This window comes from Sprattus sprattus (genome assembly GCF_963457725.1).
Source record: "Sprattus sprattus genome assembly, chromosome: 17".
NCBI classification, from domain to species: Eukaryota; Metazoa; Chordata; class Actinopteri; order Clupeiformes; family Clupeidae; genus Sprattus; species Sprattus sprattus.
The window spans coordinates 26,376,787-26,390,630 of NC_137915.1; the positions used below are offsets into that span (position 1 = coordinate 26,376,787).

Genomic DNA, 13,844 nt, shown 5'->3' on the forward strand with positions numbered 1-13,844 from the left:
ATGGGTGATGTATATTATGAGTGCTACGGAACTACCAATAAAATGCTCAAAAAACACAATCTACATACAGAATGTTGACACGTATTTCTTTATTGCCAGAGATTGCATCTGGTATTCTGGACAAAAGAAACCCCATCAGTCTATTGACACAAACACAAACATAACACGAGCTAGACAAAGAGGCGACAAACACCTAATCTTTTCCCTTTAACTAAAGTTCTCATTATATTACTCTTGTTGTTCTAGCTTTGGCAACATTGTATCCAGTCATGCTAATAAAGCAACATTGAATTTGAGAGAGAGAGAAAGAGAGAGAGAGAGAGAGATAGTGAGCTAGTGAGCTAGTGAGCGAGAATGAACATAAAGACACGTAAGGGAGACATGGACACTAAGACAGAAATTGAAGGTGAAAGAAATTGCTTAAGCACAAATGAACAGGCTGCTATTTACTCCATAGAAAAGACACTGCACATCTCAAACAAAAAGTTATCAACACTGACTTGAATCAGTGTATGGCACTGTGTTGTTTCTGAAATGAAGAGCAAGCAACTCCACTTTAAGTGGCAAGGCATTCTGTAACCCAAGATTGACATTGACTTAGCCTAGTAACACTCAAAGGGCCTCATAACTACAACTACAGACTGTAGTAATTCTGCACCTTTATGAGTGGTTAGGCAATCTCAAGTAGACCTTAAGTGGCATCATTAAGTATAACACGATCAATACCATACCAAAACAATCAAAGGTATATTACATGCTATTGAACTGTGATGCATAATCCTGCATGCATGTCCATAGCAGGTCATGTAATGAATGGGGCATGAACTTGGCATTATGATGGGCATTGGGCTCAAAGCAAGGTTACTTTAGGTCTCTGTTTGCTTCATCAACACTGTACAAATAAACATCATCAATATTTTTTTCTGTACAGTACACTTCAACCACACGTCTACTTTATATAGTGCAAGAACTCCATCTAACTAATGGTGTGCAGTATGTACCATGATATACATTGATGAAGAACTGATTTAGTTAATTTCATCCAAAACATGTTGTGTTGTTTTTTCTGAACATGTGTCAGTTTCTGGGCAGGTGGCATCTGAAGAGCTGGATCTCGCCCCTCTGCACTGAGCATTAAAGAGGATAGGAGCAATGAAAGCAAACTACACATCACAGCCTAATTTAGATATGAAGCGTGGAACCTCAGCGCAGCAGACAGCAGTGAAAATAAGTCTCTTCTGTAAGGTTTTACACTATAGGATGTCCAGAGATTATTAATCTACTCATAAACAGCGCATCATGTCAATATCAACACTCCCGCAACTTTGCTAGTTTCCACACTATTATTCTTTAATTACAAATGGATCTCAATCGTCCTCTGGAACACTGAAGTGCTCAACATTATAAATCACAATTACCATCGGAGGAAGAAATAAATAAATAAATTGCTATGTACATTTGGCATATCTCTTTGGGCAATATGATAACAATATCAGTTATAAGAATTATATTACAGCTGACTAACTTTTTGCACATTTTACATCATGGCAGTGAAAAACAGTAAATCGCCAGGCATTAGATGAAAGGGGTTCATTATAACACCACGATATAGAAAAATGGGGCTCAGCAGTTTGTTTTCCGCCATAATGCAGTGACAACACACATACTCTCACTATTCCAAATAACCTTTTATATGATTGCCACAGATATTACCTCTCTATTGGTACAGTATACAAACCACCAACATAAAAACCTTCCTCGAAGAAAAGAGCACTTCAAGAGTCAGTGCGGACCTGCTCCTAAGGATATTTGACTACCCCATTTGCCAAGCCCAAAAACATGACCCTTGGCCCAATTCATCTCTCGTTTGACTGAAGTCTGCTTTCATTTCAATATGAACATTTGACCGTTCTCCCTGGTGTATGGCTATTTTTTACTTCCAGACTTCTTGGATGACTTGAGGAGATCCCGTACAGAAATCTTCTCTTCCTTGGCACTCTTTCCCCTGTTCCCACCTCCTTCATGATCATTCTCCTTATTCTTGTCTGGTTTGTTTTTTTTCTCTTTTTCTGTATCAGCCTTTTCTGTCTGGTCTTTTTCTTTCCTCTCTTTTGTAGTCATCTCTTTCTCAGCCTTGTCTTTGACTGCCTTCTCCTTACCAACCTTCTTCTCAGCAGACTTCTCTTTCTCTGCTTTCTCCTTTGCTACAGTCTCTTTTTGGGCTCTTTCTTTATCTTCATTTTCCTTAACCAATTTCTCCTTCTCTGCCCTTTCTTTCTCTGCTTGCTTAGCAAGCCTTTCTTTATCTGCCTGTACCTTTGCTATTATTTCACCCTCTGCCTTCTCCTTGGCTAGCCTTTCCTTCTCTCCCTTCTCTTTTGCAAGTCGTTCTTTCTCAGCTTGCTCTTTAGCTAGTCTCTCTTTCTCTGCCTGCTCTTTAGCTTGTCTCTCCTTCTCTGCTTTATCTTTAGCTAGCCTCTCTTTCTCTGCCTGCTCTTTAGCTAGCCTCTCTTTCTCTGCTTTCTCTTTGGCTAGCTTTTCTTTCACGGCCTGCTCTTTAGCTAGTCTCTCTTTCTCTGCCTGCTCTTTAGCTAGTCTCTCTTTCTCTGCCTGCTCTTTAGCTAGCCTCTCTTTCTCTGCTTTCTCTTTGGCTAGCTTTTCTTTCACGGCCTGCTCTTTAGCTAGCCGCTCTTTCTCTGCCTGCTCTTTAGTTAGCCGCTCTTTCTCTGCATTCTCCTTAGCTAGCCTCTCTTTCTCTGCTTGCTCTTTAGCCAGTCTTGCCCTCTCTCCCTTCTCTTTTGCAAGTCGTTCTTTCTCGGCTTGCTCTTTAGCAAGGAGCTCTTGTTCAATTGTTTCTCTAGCTAGCCTCACTTTCTCTGCATGTTCGTTAGCTTGTCTTTCCTTCTCACCTTTCTCTTTGGCTAGTCTCTCTTTCTCTGCCTGCTCTTTAGCTAGTCTCTCTTTCCCTGCCTGCTCTTTAGCTAGCCTCTCTTTCTCTGCTTGCTCTTTAGCCAGTCTTGCCCTCTCTCCCTTCTCTTTTGCAAGTCGTTCTTTCTCGGCTTGCTCTTTAGCAAGGAGCTCTTGTTCAATTGTTTCTCTAGCTAGCCTCACTTTCTCTGCATGTTCTTTAGCTTGTCTTTCCTTCTCACCTTTCTCTTTGGCTAGTCTCTCTTTCTCTGCCTGCTCTTTAGCTAGTCTCTCTTTCCCTGCCAGCTCTTTAGCTAGTCGCTCCTTTTCAGCTTTCTCCTTAGCTAGTTTCTCTTTTTCTGCTTGCTCTTTTGCAAGTCTCTCGTTCTCAGCTTTCTCCTTGGCTAGTTTTTCTTCCTCTGCTCTTTGCTTTTCCTCTTTTTCTTTGGCTAGTCTCTCGTTCTCAGCATTTTCTTTTGCTAGCCTTTCTTTCTCTGCTCTCTCTTTTTCTGCCTTCTCCTTAGCAAGTCTTTCCCCTTCTAACTTTTCTTTTTCAGCCTGTTCCTTGGCTGCCTTCTCCTTCTCTGCTTCCTCTTTTATTTTCCTCTCTTCCTTGATCTGTGCTTCCTTCTCTTGTTCCTCCCTTTCCTTCATCTCCTCTTTTTCTTTAAGATTGGCTTCTGCCTCTTCCTTCTCTCTCTGAGCAGCTTCCTGGCTCTTCAGCTCCAGGGCTCGGGCTGCCTGTCTTTCCTCTTCTTCCTCGGCCAGTACAGTACGCACTTCAGCCAGTGCCATCTTAGCAATCTTTTTTGCTTCAATCTTCTCATGAATTATCCTCAGCTGTTCCTTGAGTGCTGACTTGAGTTTACGTCCTAGGTTTTTGGTGACACGTTCTGAGAACAAGGAAATATTGATTTCACAACTGTCAACTTGACAAGAAATTTCAAACATGGAATGTTCTTGAAGGTTCAAGCTCAAATATCAGGGTGCCCAAAGCAGCTCTGAGAACATGCCTCCTCACCGACACTTGGTTACACTTCCAAACACTCTGACATAATGCAAAAACACTACCAACCAGAGGCCAGGCTCAAAACACAACAGTCACATAACTTGGCAATATCAGAGCAGGGAAGTCATTGGGTGTAGCATTGTCTTTGTTAGCACCATGCTTATATCCAATGCAATGACCAAATATTAAAATTACCACCATCACCACAATTCGGTGAGACACACAAAGCTACATGCTAGAGGCTAAAAAAATCTAAGGTTCATCACACAAGCACCCGCTTGGAAATGTGGGCAGAGGGGGAAAAAAAGCATAGAAGGTTCCTCATTAACAAACACAATATTGTTACAAAACCATGCAGACGAAACTTTAAATCCCATTCAACACAACTACTACCTTTCGCTTCGGAAGCCTCCAAACTGAGGTTCTCATCTGCGAAGGATGAAAGTATGGCTCATTAATTCTGTACATCAGCCCTAACTTCTAATTAGTTACAAAGACAATAAGGTATAAATGGGTGGGAATTGTGAAAATTAATTTTCTATAATAGTTTAGAGCTAGCAAATTGGCAGTTGGATCAGATTAGGTATGCAACAGATCTTTTGGGCCTATAAAATGAGACTCAAATTTTGTGTGTTTTTGCCTTATTGCACAAGTATCTACTGGTGTGTCCCTACAAAAGCAAAACTTTCTGGGTGGGTTAACCAGTAAATGAGATTCATAGAATTAGAAGGAATGTATTGCCTGCCATTTTGGTACAGCTATGTTGTAGTTGTTGGAGCTCAGAGGAGACATCCAGGGCAACAGTAGTATGTCATCCATTTTAGCTTATTAATTCATGAAGTTTGAGGTAAATCTTTACAGAACCTTTTCTAGTTCCTTTCCACATACTGTGGCATCTGACTCAGGTGAGACAAATATTCTCAGCCAGACGGTTTCTTCAGAGTATGCATGAGTTTGCTGGTAAATACTAGATAGACTACCCAAACAGGTAGTTCATATTAAGTAATTCTTTATCTATGACTTAGATAATGAAGAAAAGTTTGGCTGGTCCACATCAGGTGATGGAGCAGACACAAATAAAATGATTTCCATATAAGGCTCAGCGAAATACATCAAGACAATATAGTCATGAGCCAATTGGGATAATGAGTGTATTCTTCCACAAAAAAAAAAAAAATCAAAGCATGGGACAGGAACAATCATCACTATCTCCCTTACTCAGTCACATGCCTAGATGCATAATTTATAAATCTTTTACAGCAACAATCTGAAACAATCAGAGTCAAGGAGAGCTCAGAATTGAGATGCTACCACTTTAAATGACCACTTTCTGAAAGAGTGCAACAACATAATCATATTCTCAATATCACATTGAGGGGAACTTCAGGGGAACTTGTTCAATGACAGTGCTCTGCCAACTGGTAGACAGCACAACACAGACACCTTTGAAAGACACCTAATCACACACACAACGAAAACCAAAGTAAGATTCAATCAGACTACATATACATCAAAAAGGGTAATTACTCACTGTACTTTTGTTCAAATAACAACTCCTTCCAGCGGAAGCAACATTGATACAGATACACATCTGTGTCATCGTTTACCCTGGTAATATTGCAGTCTGATTGAATCCAAAAAGGAGGTTTCTTGCTACAGTCTCTCTGACTCAAATATGCAGCGTTTCACAGCAACCAATTCAGTGCAAGTCAGCAAACATCTAGAAAAAAAAACATGCATTCATAAGTTTTTATTCCCTTCAGAGAATAAAATCATGTAAGGGAGAGACAAGATAATACCTTCAGGGCTGACCATCGCATTAGATTCCACAGCAACATCTTCTTAGTACAGAAAAAAATATTAACTGTCACAGTCTATTACTACATGTTTAATATTTCTACAGCCATATCCAATGAGACATAACCTGACCAAACACCCCACTGTCCTCCCAGGCTTAAATACATGACGGTGAACACTGAAACACCAGACAAAAAATAATTCAGCAACACGAAGGAGAGAAAGCAGGTGAAAATACCTTTCATTTTTGACTTCTTCTCTTTCTTAAGAACTGGGGCCCCTACAACTTTCTCAGTGGATGCTATTTTGTAAAGAGAGGTAGAATATTCAGGAACAAATTAAAAAGTGAACTGAATGTATTCAGATGCTAAAGACTACATAGACATAGTATGCATGCATACCCACACTCACTCATACACACACATTTCTGTTAATTCATCATGAACTTTGGGCATTGAATGTGTTGGTATTTTATATATCAGTCCAGGGACTTCCATTCAACAAGAAAAACCTCTGGAAATGCTACCTTGCTCTGAAAATATCACAGATATTATAGAATAAAACCATATTAGTCTGGTTCCCACAAGTCAGAGTAGATCTCAAGTTGGTAGGTTGAGTATACCATCCATCATGCTAAAAGCCTATCATAGTATCACCAACCTCCTCTGATGAAGATGTTGAGAATTCACAAACAATAAATGAAACACTAATACAATATTTGAACAGCACATGAAGCCTGTCTGTCTGTCTGTCTGCAGTCCCATGCAACACTTCAAGAGCTCTACAGACACAACATACAGAAATACCTTGAGGCCTCACTGTCTTTTCTTTTTTGGGAATTGCCACATTGATTTCCCTTTTCTTGTCTGCCATTTTGAGTTTCAGAGAAGAAGAAAAGATTAACAATATGAAAACATGTAGTACAGCACCGCACCCCTATATCACAAAGTCAAATATAGTGGTTAGCGGAATAACTTCAAACTGAAGGTTTTTTCTCTCCCTTTCTCACCAGGGTGCTCGTAAATGATCGTTAATTACAATGCACATTTGACCTGATCTGGGGACAGCTATGGAATGGATAATGGGTTGTGAACAGGTGTTACAGCAGTACCCTGTCAGAAGGTTATAGCCTTTTTTGTCCCACTCGGGCTATAACTACAGACTAGAACCCATTTGTATAATTACAATGCAGACAGTATATAGTCTCTAATTAAAGGACTATTCACTACGTCTGTCTAGGCTAATGAGGATGTCAATCATTTAGCCCATGGATTAGTGTCATCACCTCCGCTTTCAGTGGCGTTATTGTGGCGTTAATGTGGTTAATATTCTCAAAATGTACGCATCGTAAACTTTTGTTCAACAGCTGTGAAAAAGTTATACAAGACCTCTCCATGTTTCATACACATGGCTGCTGAAGACCAAGTGCCTCAGCAAGAAGACTAATAGTAATAGTGGTAAAGCCATCTAAATAAGAGTTAACAATTAAATATAAGAAATATATATATTTCCTTATATATATTAAGGATAACCCAGGGAATTCTCCTAATATCTAGCATACTCGTGTTTCACTCAATGCAGTTGTCTAGTTAACTCTGATCCTGCTTCGTGGGACACTCCTTCTTTGTTTTTGCCTGGATACAAGCCCGAAAGATGAAATTTCATAGGATGAGAATGTATCAGTACTATTAGCTAGATAGGCACACTCAATGTTTTTCCAACCTGGCCAAACTGGTTTATAATCTGAGCATTTGGGTATTTCATCCATGTTATTGGATCTACTGCCCATGGGGTATTTCATCCATGTTATTGGATCTACTGCCCATGGGGTATTTCATCCATGTTATTGGATCTACTGGCCCTGGGGCACTTACGTATGTTTGTCTCTTTATTTCCAGTTCACAAGCACTAATATCATTCTACTACAGCCACACATGCTCGAGCGGGCCAACTTCCTGTGTTATGTGTGTGATTTCCTGTGTTGATCCAGGCCACCTCAGTTTATGGATCTTCAGTGATCTCCCTGCTCACTCTATCAAACCCAAAACCCTGAACATTCCTGACATACCCGCACCCTTCTCCGCCACTCTCCCGCCATCTTCTCCTTTCTCTTTGGGAACATCAGTGTTTACATCAAAGAGAAATAGCAAGAAGCTGTGCAATAAGCCATCCTCTGCTAAAGCATCGCCAAAGGGGCCATCTTTGGTCAAGCCTACAAGCACGGAGGAAAAGTAAAAGGAGAGGAGGGAGAAAACAGAGAGAAGGACGAGGCAGCGAGTAGGGGGAGAGCCAGGAAAAAGACAACACATAACACAGAAAAGACAGAACCATGAGGGAGGTTGATGCTGGACAGGGGAGCAAAGCTAAAAGAGCAACAGGGATGGGCTGCTTTAAAACATATGAGAAGAAATGGAGACATCTCAATGACATGACAAAGGCTGATGAAAACATCAGGTCATCCTTGGTGCTCTTGGGTCAATCAAACAAATAGGCATTAGCAGCATAGCAGTTAGAACGACTGTAATGTAATACTTTGTGGGATGTCTTCAGTCATAGATGACAAGTAAACTGGATGGCAGATCTTTATATATACACTTGGACCCAATACAGAAGCTTGGGAAGACCTATGGTTTTATTTGTGAAAGAGGCTGAGAGAATATTGAGTACAGAGTGGGAAATGAAAAGGAGAGAGGTGAGTGGAAAAGAAAGAATGAAAGAAAGAAAAGAAGGATCACTAACCAAGTAACACTTTGGCGTCTTCCAAACCTAGGTGTCCATCTCCATCAATATCATAAGGGGAGAGTGTACCTATGGAAGTTCATAAGAGAGGAAATAATGTCCAGCACATGTAGGAACAAGAAATTAAGTGCAGCTGGGATACCATATAATGCTGAATGAACTTAAATTATTTTTAGATGTAGAGGCTTGATGTCTAGTCTATTGTAATGCATGCTGGGTAGTGTTAATGAGCTATGCATGCCAAGTCACAAACTTAGCCAGTCCAGTCATTTATTTTAAGCTTTTGGACGAATGGGGTCTCCTTCCTTGAATACCATCTATAAATAGAGCTTAAAATCCCTCAAAACCTCAACACCAACATCACTGCAGTACCTCTACAGACACTGAAACAAGCTTGGACACTTTCTATTTTCTTCATGTTGGATTGACCCAAGTTAATTAACAAACAGAGAGCAGTGGAAGTTGCAGGATCGGTAGGATGACCAAAGACACATACCTACGACAGTGTCATAGTCCACGATGTCAAACCAAACCACTCCGACCGCAGTCCAGACTCCCAGAAGGGCCAAGACAAAGATCCAGCTGAAGATGGAATTCCCCTCAGACTTCCTCCCATTCTTACTGACCGCCGCTGGGGGAGGAACCTCTGTGGCGAGACGAACACAGGCAGACACAACCACAAACATAAGACGATGAGCCACTGAAACACTACGTCCTCTTTAATCACACTGGCCACACGGCTGCCGTTTCCACTGTGCTGCTAAACTACAGCCAGAAGTGCTGCTGTTCAGTCAGGTAAACACATTGTTACAGAAGTCTACTTTGTCAGCCTTTTTTGATAATGTTGAGACCAGGATGGAGGACATTTAACATTTAAAGAATGAGGAAAACATTCAAATAACAAGGGCAGTGCTATGTATGTCAAATGCTACAAAAATAAAGCATGTAAAAAAAAAACTATACTAAGGCCTCAAAGATGACACAGGGCTTAAGGTGCATTTCCGTTGCATCAACGCAAATAAATGCTTATTCTTGTCCAGGGCAAAATAAAGCCCCAGCTATTTCTAAGCACACCAGGACCACATAGCTGAGAAGGTAATCTTATGAGAGATGAGATGAGTACAGCTCTGACTGGGCATTTTGACACTCATGTTTGGCCTGCTCAGCTGACCTGACCTAGCTGTTGCTGCTGCTTCTCGTGCTGATGACCACAAAAGGGTTTGCAGTTAACAGAAATGCTGTTAAAACCTCCCATCGTGCAGCACAACTGGTTGAGAACTGTTTATGTGAATGACACTTGCCAATTCAATGTAGCCAAAAAGTTCTGACAAATGTGTCTGGAGGTATCCAGAGAATGAATGGGCAGCTGCATTGTGGGTGGAGGGAAAATAACACAGGGTTAAAGAATTACAGATGGCGCTGAAGTGGCATCCTCAAGGTCGCTTAGGCGCAATATACATACACAAACACATACACATACACATACACCCATATCTATACAGCAGTGACATACTAAACACCCAATAAAGAAAGAGGTTTATAGACTATGTTTATGACTGTCATATGTGGATACCAAGGTTGTGAAGACATAATTAAGTGAATCCAGTTTTTACACAGAGCAGTCATAATCCAACAATTGATCATAATCTATGACAGTCATCTATCTATGACCATTTGGCTGTGGTTTTGTGTGGTCAGTCTGATCCACAACACAAATAACTAAAAGTCCTTATATTTTCAGAAATGGTTCATCTTAATGAATGAAGTCTTCTTCAGTCAGGCATAAAATGTCCTCTCCAACAGACACTAAGCTTTCTGCCCTATAGACTATTTATATCTCTATAAATATAGAGCATGCAATATAGAAAGAACAGGCTAGAGAGACACAGGGAGAGAGAAGGGGAAACCAACAGCTGTGTCCACTGCTCAAACTAAATGATCCATTGTCAAAAGCTTTTGTTGCACAAACCTATGAGCACAATGGCGAAGTGTGTGTGTCTCTCCCTATCCCTCATTAACAGACAGCATTGACACAGCTCAAATCATCAGCTGACACTTTACCGAAACAATGAAGCCCAATAGCCACTAAATATGATGCCCGTTCACTTCTGCCTTGGTACCTCATTCCATCTTTCACACACCTGTGGGCAAACGTACATGCTAATATGGACGTATATATTTCTTCGATGTTTAGCTTAAAACACTATCCTGCCTCAGCCCGTCCTCACTCTACCTGTGTCCTCCACCATTGTGTTTCCGTCAGCGATGGTTTCTGCCATTCCAACAGGTTTGGAGATCGTTTCAGGAAAACTGAACTTCTGCTCTACCTCAGCAGAGCTCGCCCGCTAACTCAGCTGGAACCCGATACAGAGCGCTCAGAGTATTTTTAGTGCAGCCGTGAACACACACTCTAGACTGGCCCTCATATGGAGAGGACACTTCATAGCCTCTATGTCACACACACACACACACACACACACGGTTTACTGTCACTATGTCACAAGGCACACACACACACACAAACACACACACACACACACACACACACACACACACACACACACACACACACACAGACACATTATCAACTCTCCCAGTTACTCATCCCACATGCCTTTAACACTATTTCATGCCTCATCCTTGGTCGCTCACTCACTCAAACACATGACACAGAGATACATGATAATTAGACCTGTCCATAAAACATAAGGATGCAACAATACATTAGTTTGGTCTGATACATGGGCTCAAAAACTCACTACGAGACATTCCCTCATCCTTCCACCCATCAACAGTGTTTTTGAATTTGACAGACACTAGTGACCACCCAATCCATGACCTCGAGCTTCTGATTGGCTAAAGGCAAAGCCTCAGGCCAATTCTCAAAGTAGCTCCTATCATCTACCACTTCTCAGAGTCACAACTCCAGCTGTGGGGGACACTACTAATCCACGGGAAGGGTATAAATAAACATGTAAAGTAAGGGACACCCTAGAGAATCTAAAAAAGAGGCAGCTATCCCCATGCCTGCCGATAAACACTTTCTTTGCACCAACATTGCCAAAACAAGCCAGATGGAACCCCTATTTCTCAAGCAGATGGGTCCCCCTTTATGTATGTGGTTCTGTTTAAGGTTTCTTCCTGATTAACAGGGAGGTTTTTTTTGCCCATCGCCATTGTGCTTGCTCTAAGGGGGTCAAGGCACTGGGCTCTGTAAAGCGCTTTGAGACAATTGTATTGTTTTGGCACTATATTATTAAAATTGAATTATTTTTTTATGATGCATGCATTATGCTTTATGTGTAGCACTACTGGGGAGTGATTTGTGGAACTATGCATTTGTTGAAGAATTGTTTGAGGGTTTTAAAGCCCAACTCCTACTCCTAGGTGGGACTAAATACAGAAAACTGAAGTCAGAATATATCGTGGAGGGAGGAGAGGCTCTAATGAGACTGAGCCTTATTGAGATACCTCAGATGGGAGTAGAGGCTGGAATGAGACTGAGCCTAATTGAGATACCTCAGATAGGAATGTATCTGTAATGCTGAAGCTGCTGTCAAATGAGAGAAATGTGGTTGGCTATGGCAGGCTCGGTAGGCTACCCAACAGGGTTAGGGTTAGGGTTCTGGACTACAATGAATCCTTAAGTGTCATGAATTATCATTGACACAATTCCACTAACACTAAACCCAAATTAAACCCTATCCCTCTGCCCTTGTTCTTTAAACGGGGAAGGAAGACAATTCTGCATTTGCAACAATCCAAATTCTGCAGACATTCTGTACTCCATAAAACACTAGATAAAATCAGTGCACACACTCACACCCACCAAACCACAGGCTTGACAGAAACAGATGCATGGATCCCATTCTCTGGAATGGAAAAACAAAAAGTATTGATAATGTCAATTTTTGTAAAAATAGTTGTATAATGTACCTGGCATATCTTGCAGGTCATGTGGTGGATTTAAGTCAAACCTTATCTGGAGAAAAAAAATCAGCCTACTAAATCCCTAAAGAAAAATGAATCAGCTACACTTCTAGCTAGTCAGTGTCACATAATATGTCTTCATCACTGTGTTGTTCGGGCCAACGATGACTTGACCCAAGCGGCTGGTGGTCAAGTCTGTTCTCCTTTTGAGCAAGACCGCATGTAGGCTATGCGCGCCCGCAAGAGCTCTGTTTCGCTAGAGGAAACTTTGCGCAAATCTAGGCGACAACAAATTTGGCCTGGAGTTGAGCTTCAGTTTTTTTCGTACCGTTGTTACTATTTACTATCTAATTTTGTTACCAGCGTACCTTTGTTAGTATCCAGGAGGTAACCAACCGTTTATGTCAATATGACACGTTTGATTCGCGATAAACTCTGGTATTAGCTAGCTAGATAATCAGTTTTCTGGATGGAAAGCACACACGGCAGAGTGTACGGAATTTATATGGATTTTTCTTAACAACAGACGTGTTTCTGTCAGTGAATGTGAAATTAAACATTAGAGCAACATTCCTTTTATAGGGCACAACTCAAATATGTCTGTTGTTGCCTTCCAAGTAGGTTAAACAGCAGTCTTCTACGTACGTCGTTTTGGTAGTTTTTCCCCATTTCTTGAGTATATTACCACTGAAGACAGCACCATAAAAATGAACACTACTTTCCACGTTTATTATTGATGGTGGAAGTGTAATGACTATACTAGTTATAGTATACAAAGTTGCCCAGCCCGCTGTATGTGTTACAGACGTGTGACGCTGCATCAATCCATCTGAGCAGGATGACAGAAGATGCTTACCTTTTCTTGTCTGACTGCGCGAATTTTTCTTCTGAGCCATCGCTGACACAGCGGGGATGAATACAGGCCTACTAAATATTTTGCGCTCGGGATTTTTGTTACCTCCCAGGAAATTATGTTTTATTCCTCCATTAGGTATAGGAGAAATCCTGCTGGTATATGTTAGCAAAATCCAGACTGTGAAAACTTGACGTACAAAGACGTTATCCAATCAGATGTACTCAAAGTATTAGAGGGTGGAGGTTACCAGTGAAAAGACCAATGAGATATAAAGGCTCTCTTCCTTGTTCAAACTCCCCGCGATACAAGATGAAGGAACGTGGCAAAATGGGAGGTTTGTTTTCGCGCGAGACTTCACTACGAAAACAACTTTCTTGGGCACGTTCACACTGAAAACGGTGTGACTGTGTGCACCGTTTTGTTAGGGTTCCCGGGCTGAACGATATTGTTCCTCGTAATTCTGAGAAACGGTGTGCAACGGGCTTTGAGCGAGGCCTACATTTTTTTCTCCAATCAGCAGCGATGTACATAGAAACCCCCACCGTATTAAAAAGCAGCGCGCTCAATGGAGCCAAATGAAGTCCGTGACAAATGTAAGATAAGAAT

The 13,844-nt window shown here is 41.2% G+C and overlaps 1 protein-coding gene across 8 annotated transcripts; it reads right to left on the reverse strand.

Annotated features, from left to right (window-relative positions):
- Nucleotides 1-72: 72 nt before the first annotated feature.
- On the reverse strand, nt 73-13,346 carry LOC308378736 (uncharacterized protein). 8 transcript variants are annotated; one of them, XM_080855711.1, is made up of 8 exons: nt 13,239-13,346; nt 8,949-9,098; nt 8,453-8,521; nt 6,520-6,579; nt 5,952-6,014; nt 5,716-5,757; nt 4,310-4,345; nt 73-3,800 (listed from the first exon to the last, which is right to left on the reverse strand). In XM_080855711.1, exons 1-8 carry the CDS (start codon nt 13,276-13,278, stop codon nt 1,927-1,929), a joined length of 2,334 nt encoding a protein of 777 aa, XP_080711837.1. In that variant the 5' UTR covers nt 13,279-13,346; the 3' UTR covers nt 73-1,926. The 8 variants fall into 8 exon arrangements, with proteins under 8 accessions (XP_080711837.1, XP_080711836.1, XP_080711835.1 ...); XM_080855710.1 differs by lacking the exon at nt 13,239-13,346 and adding an exon at nt 10,686-10,809 and having other exon boundaries at nt 5,716-5,754; XM_080855709.1 differs by lacking the exon at nt 13,239-13,346 and adding an exon at nt 10,686-10,809.
- Nucleotides 13,347-13,844: the final 498 nt, after the last annotated feature.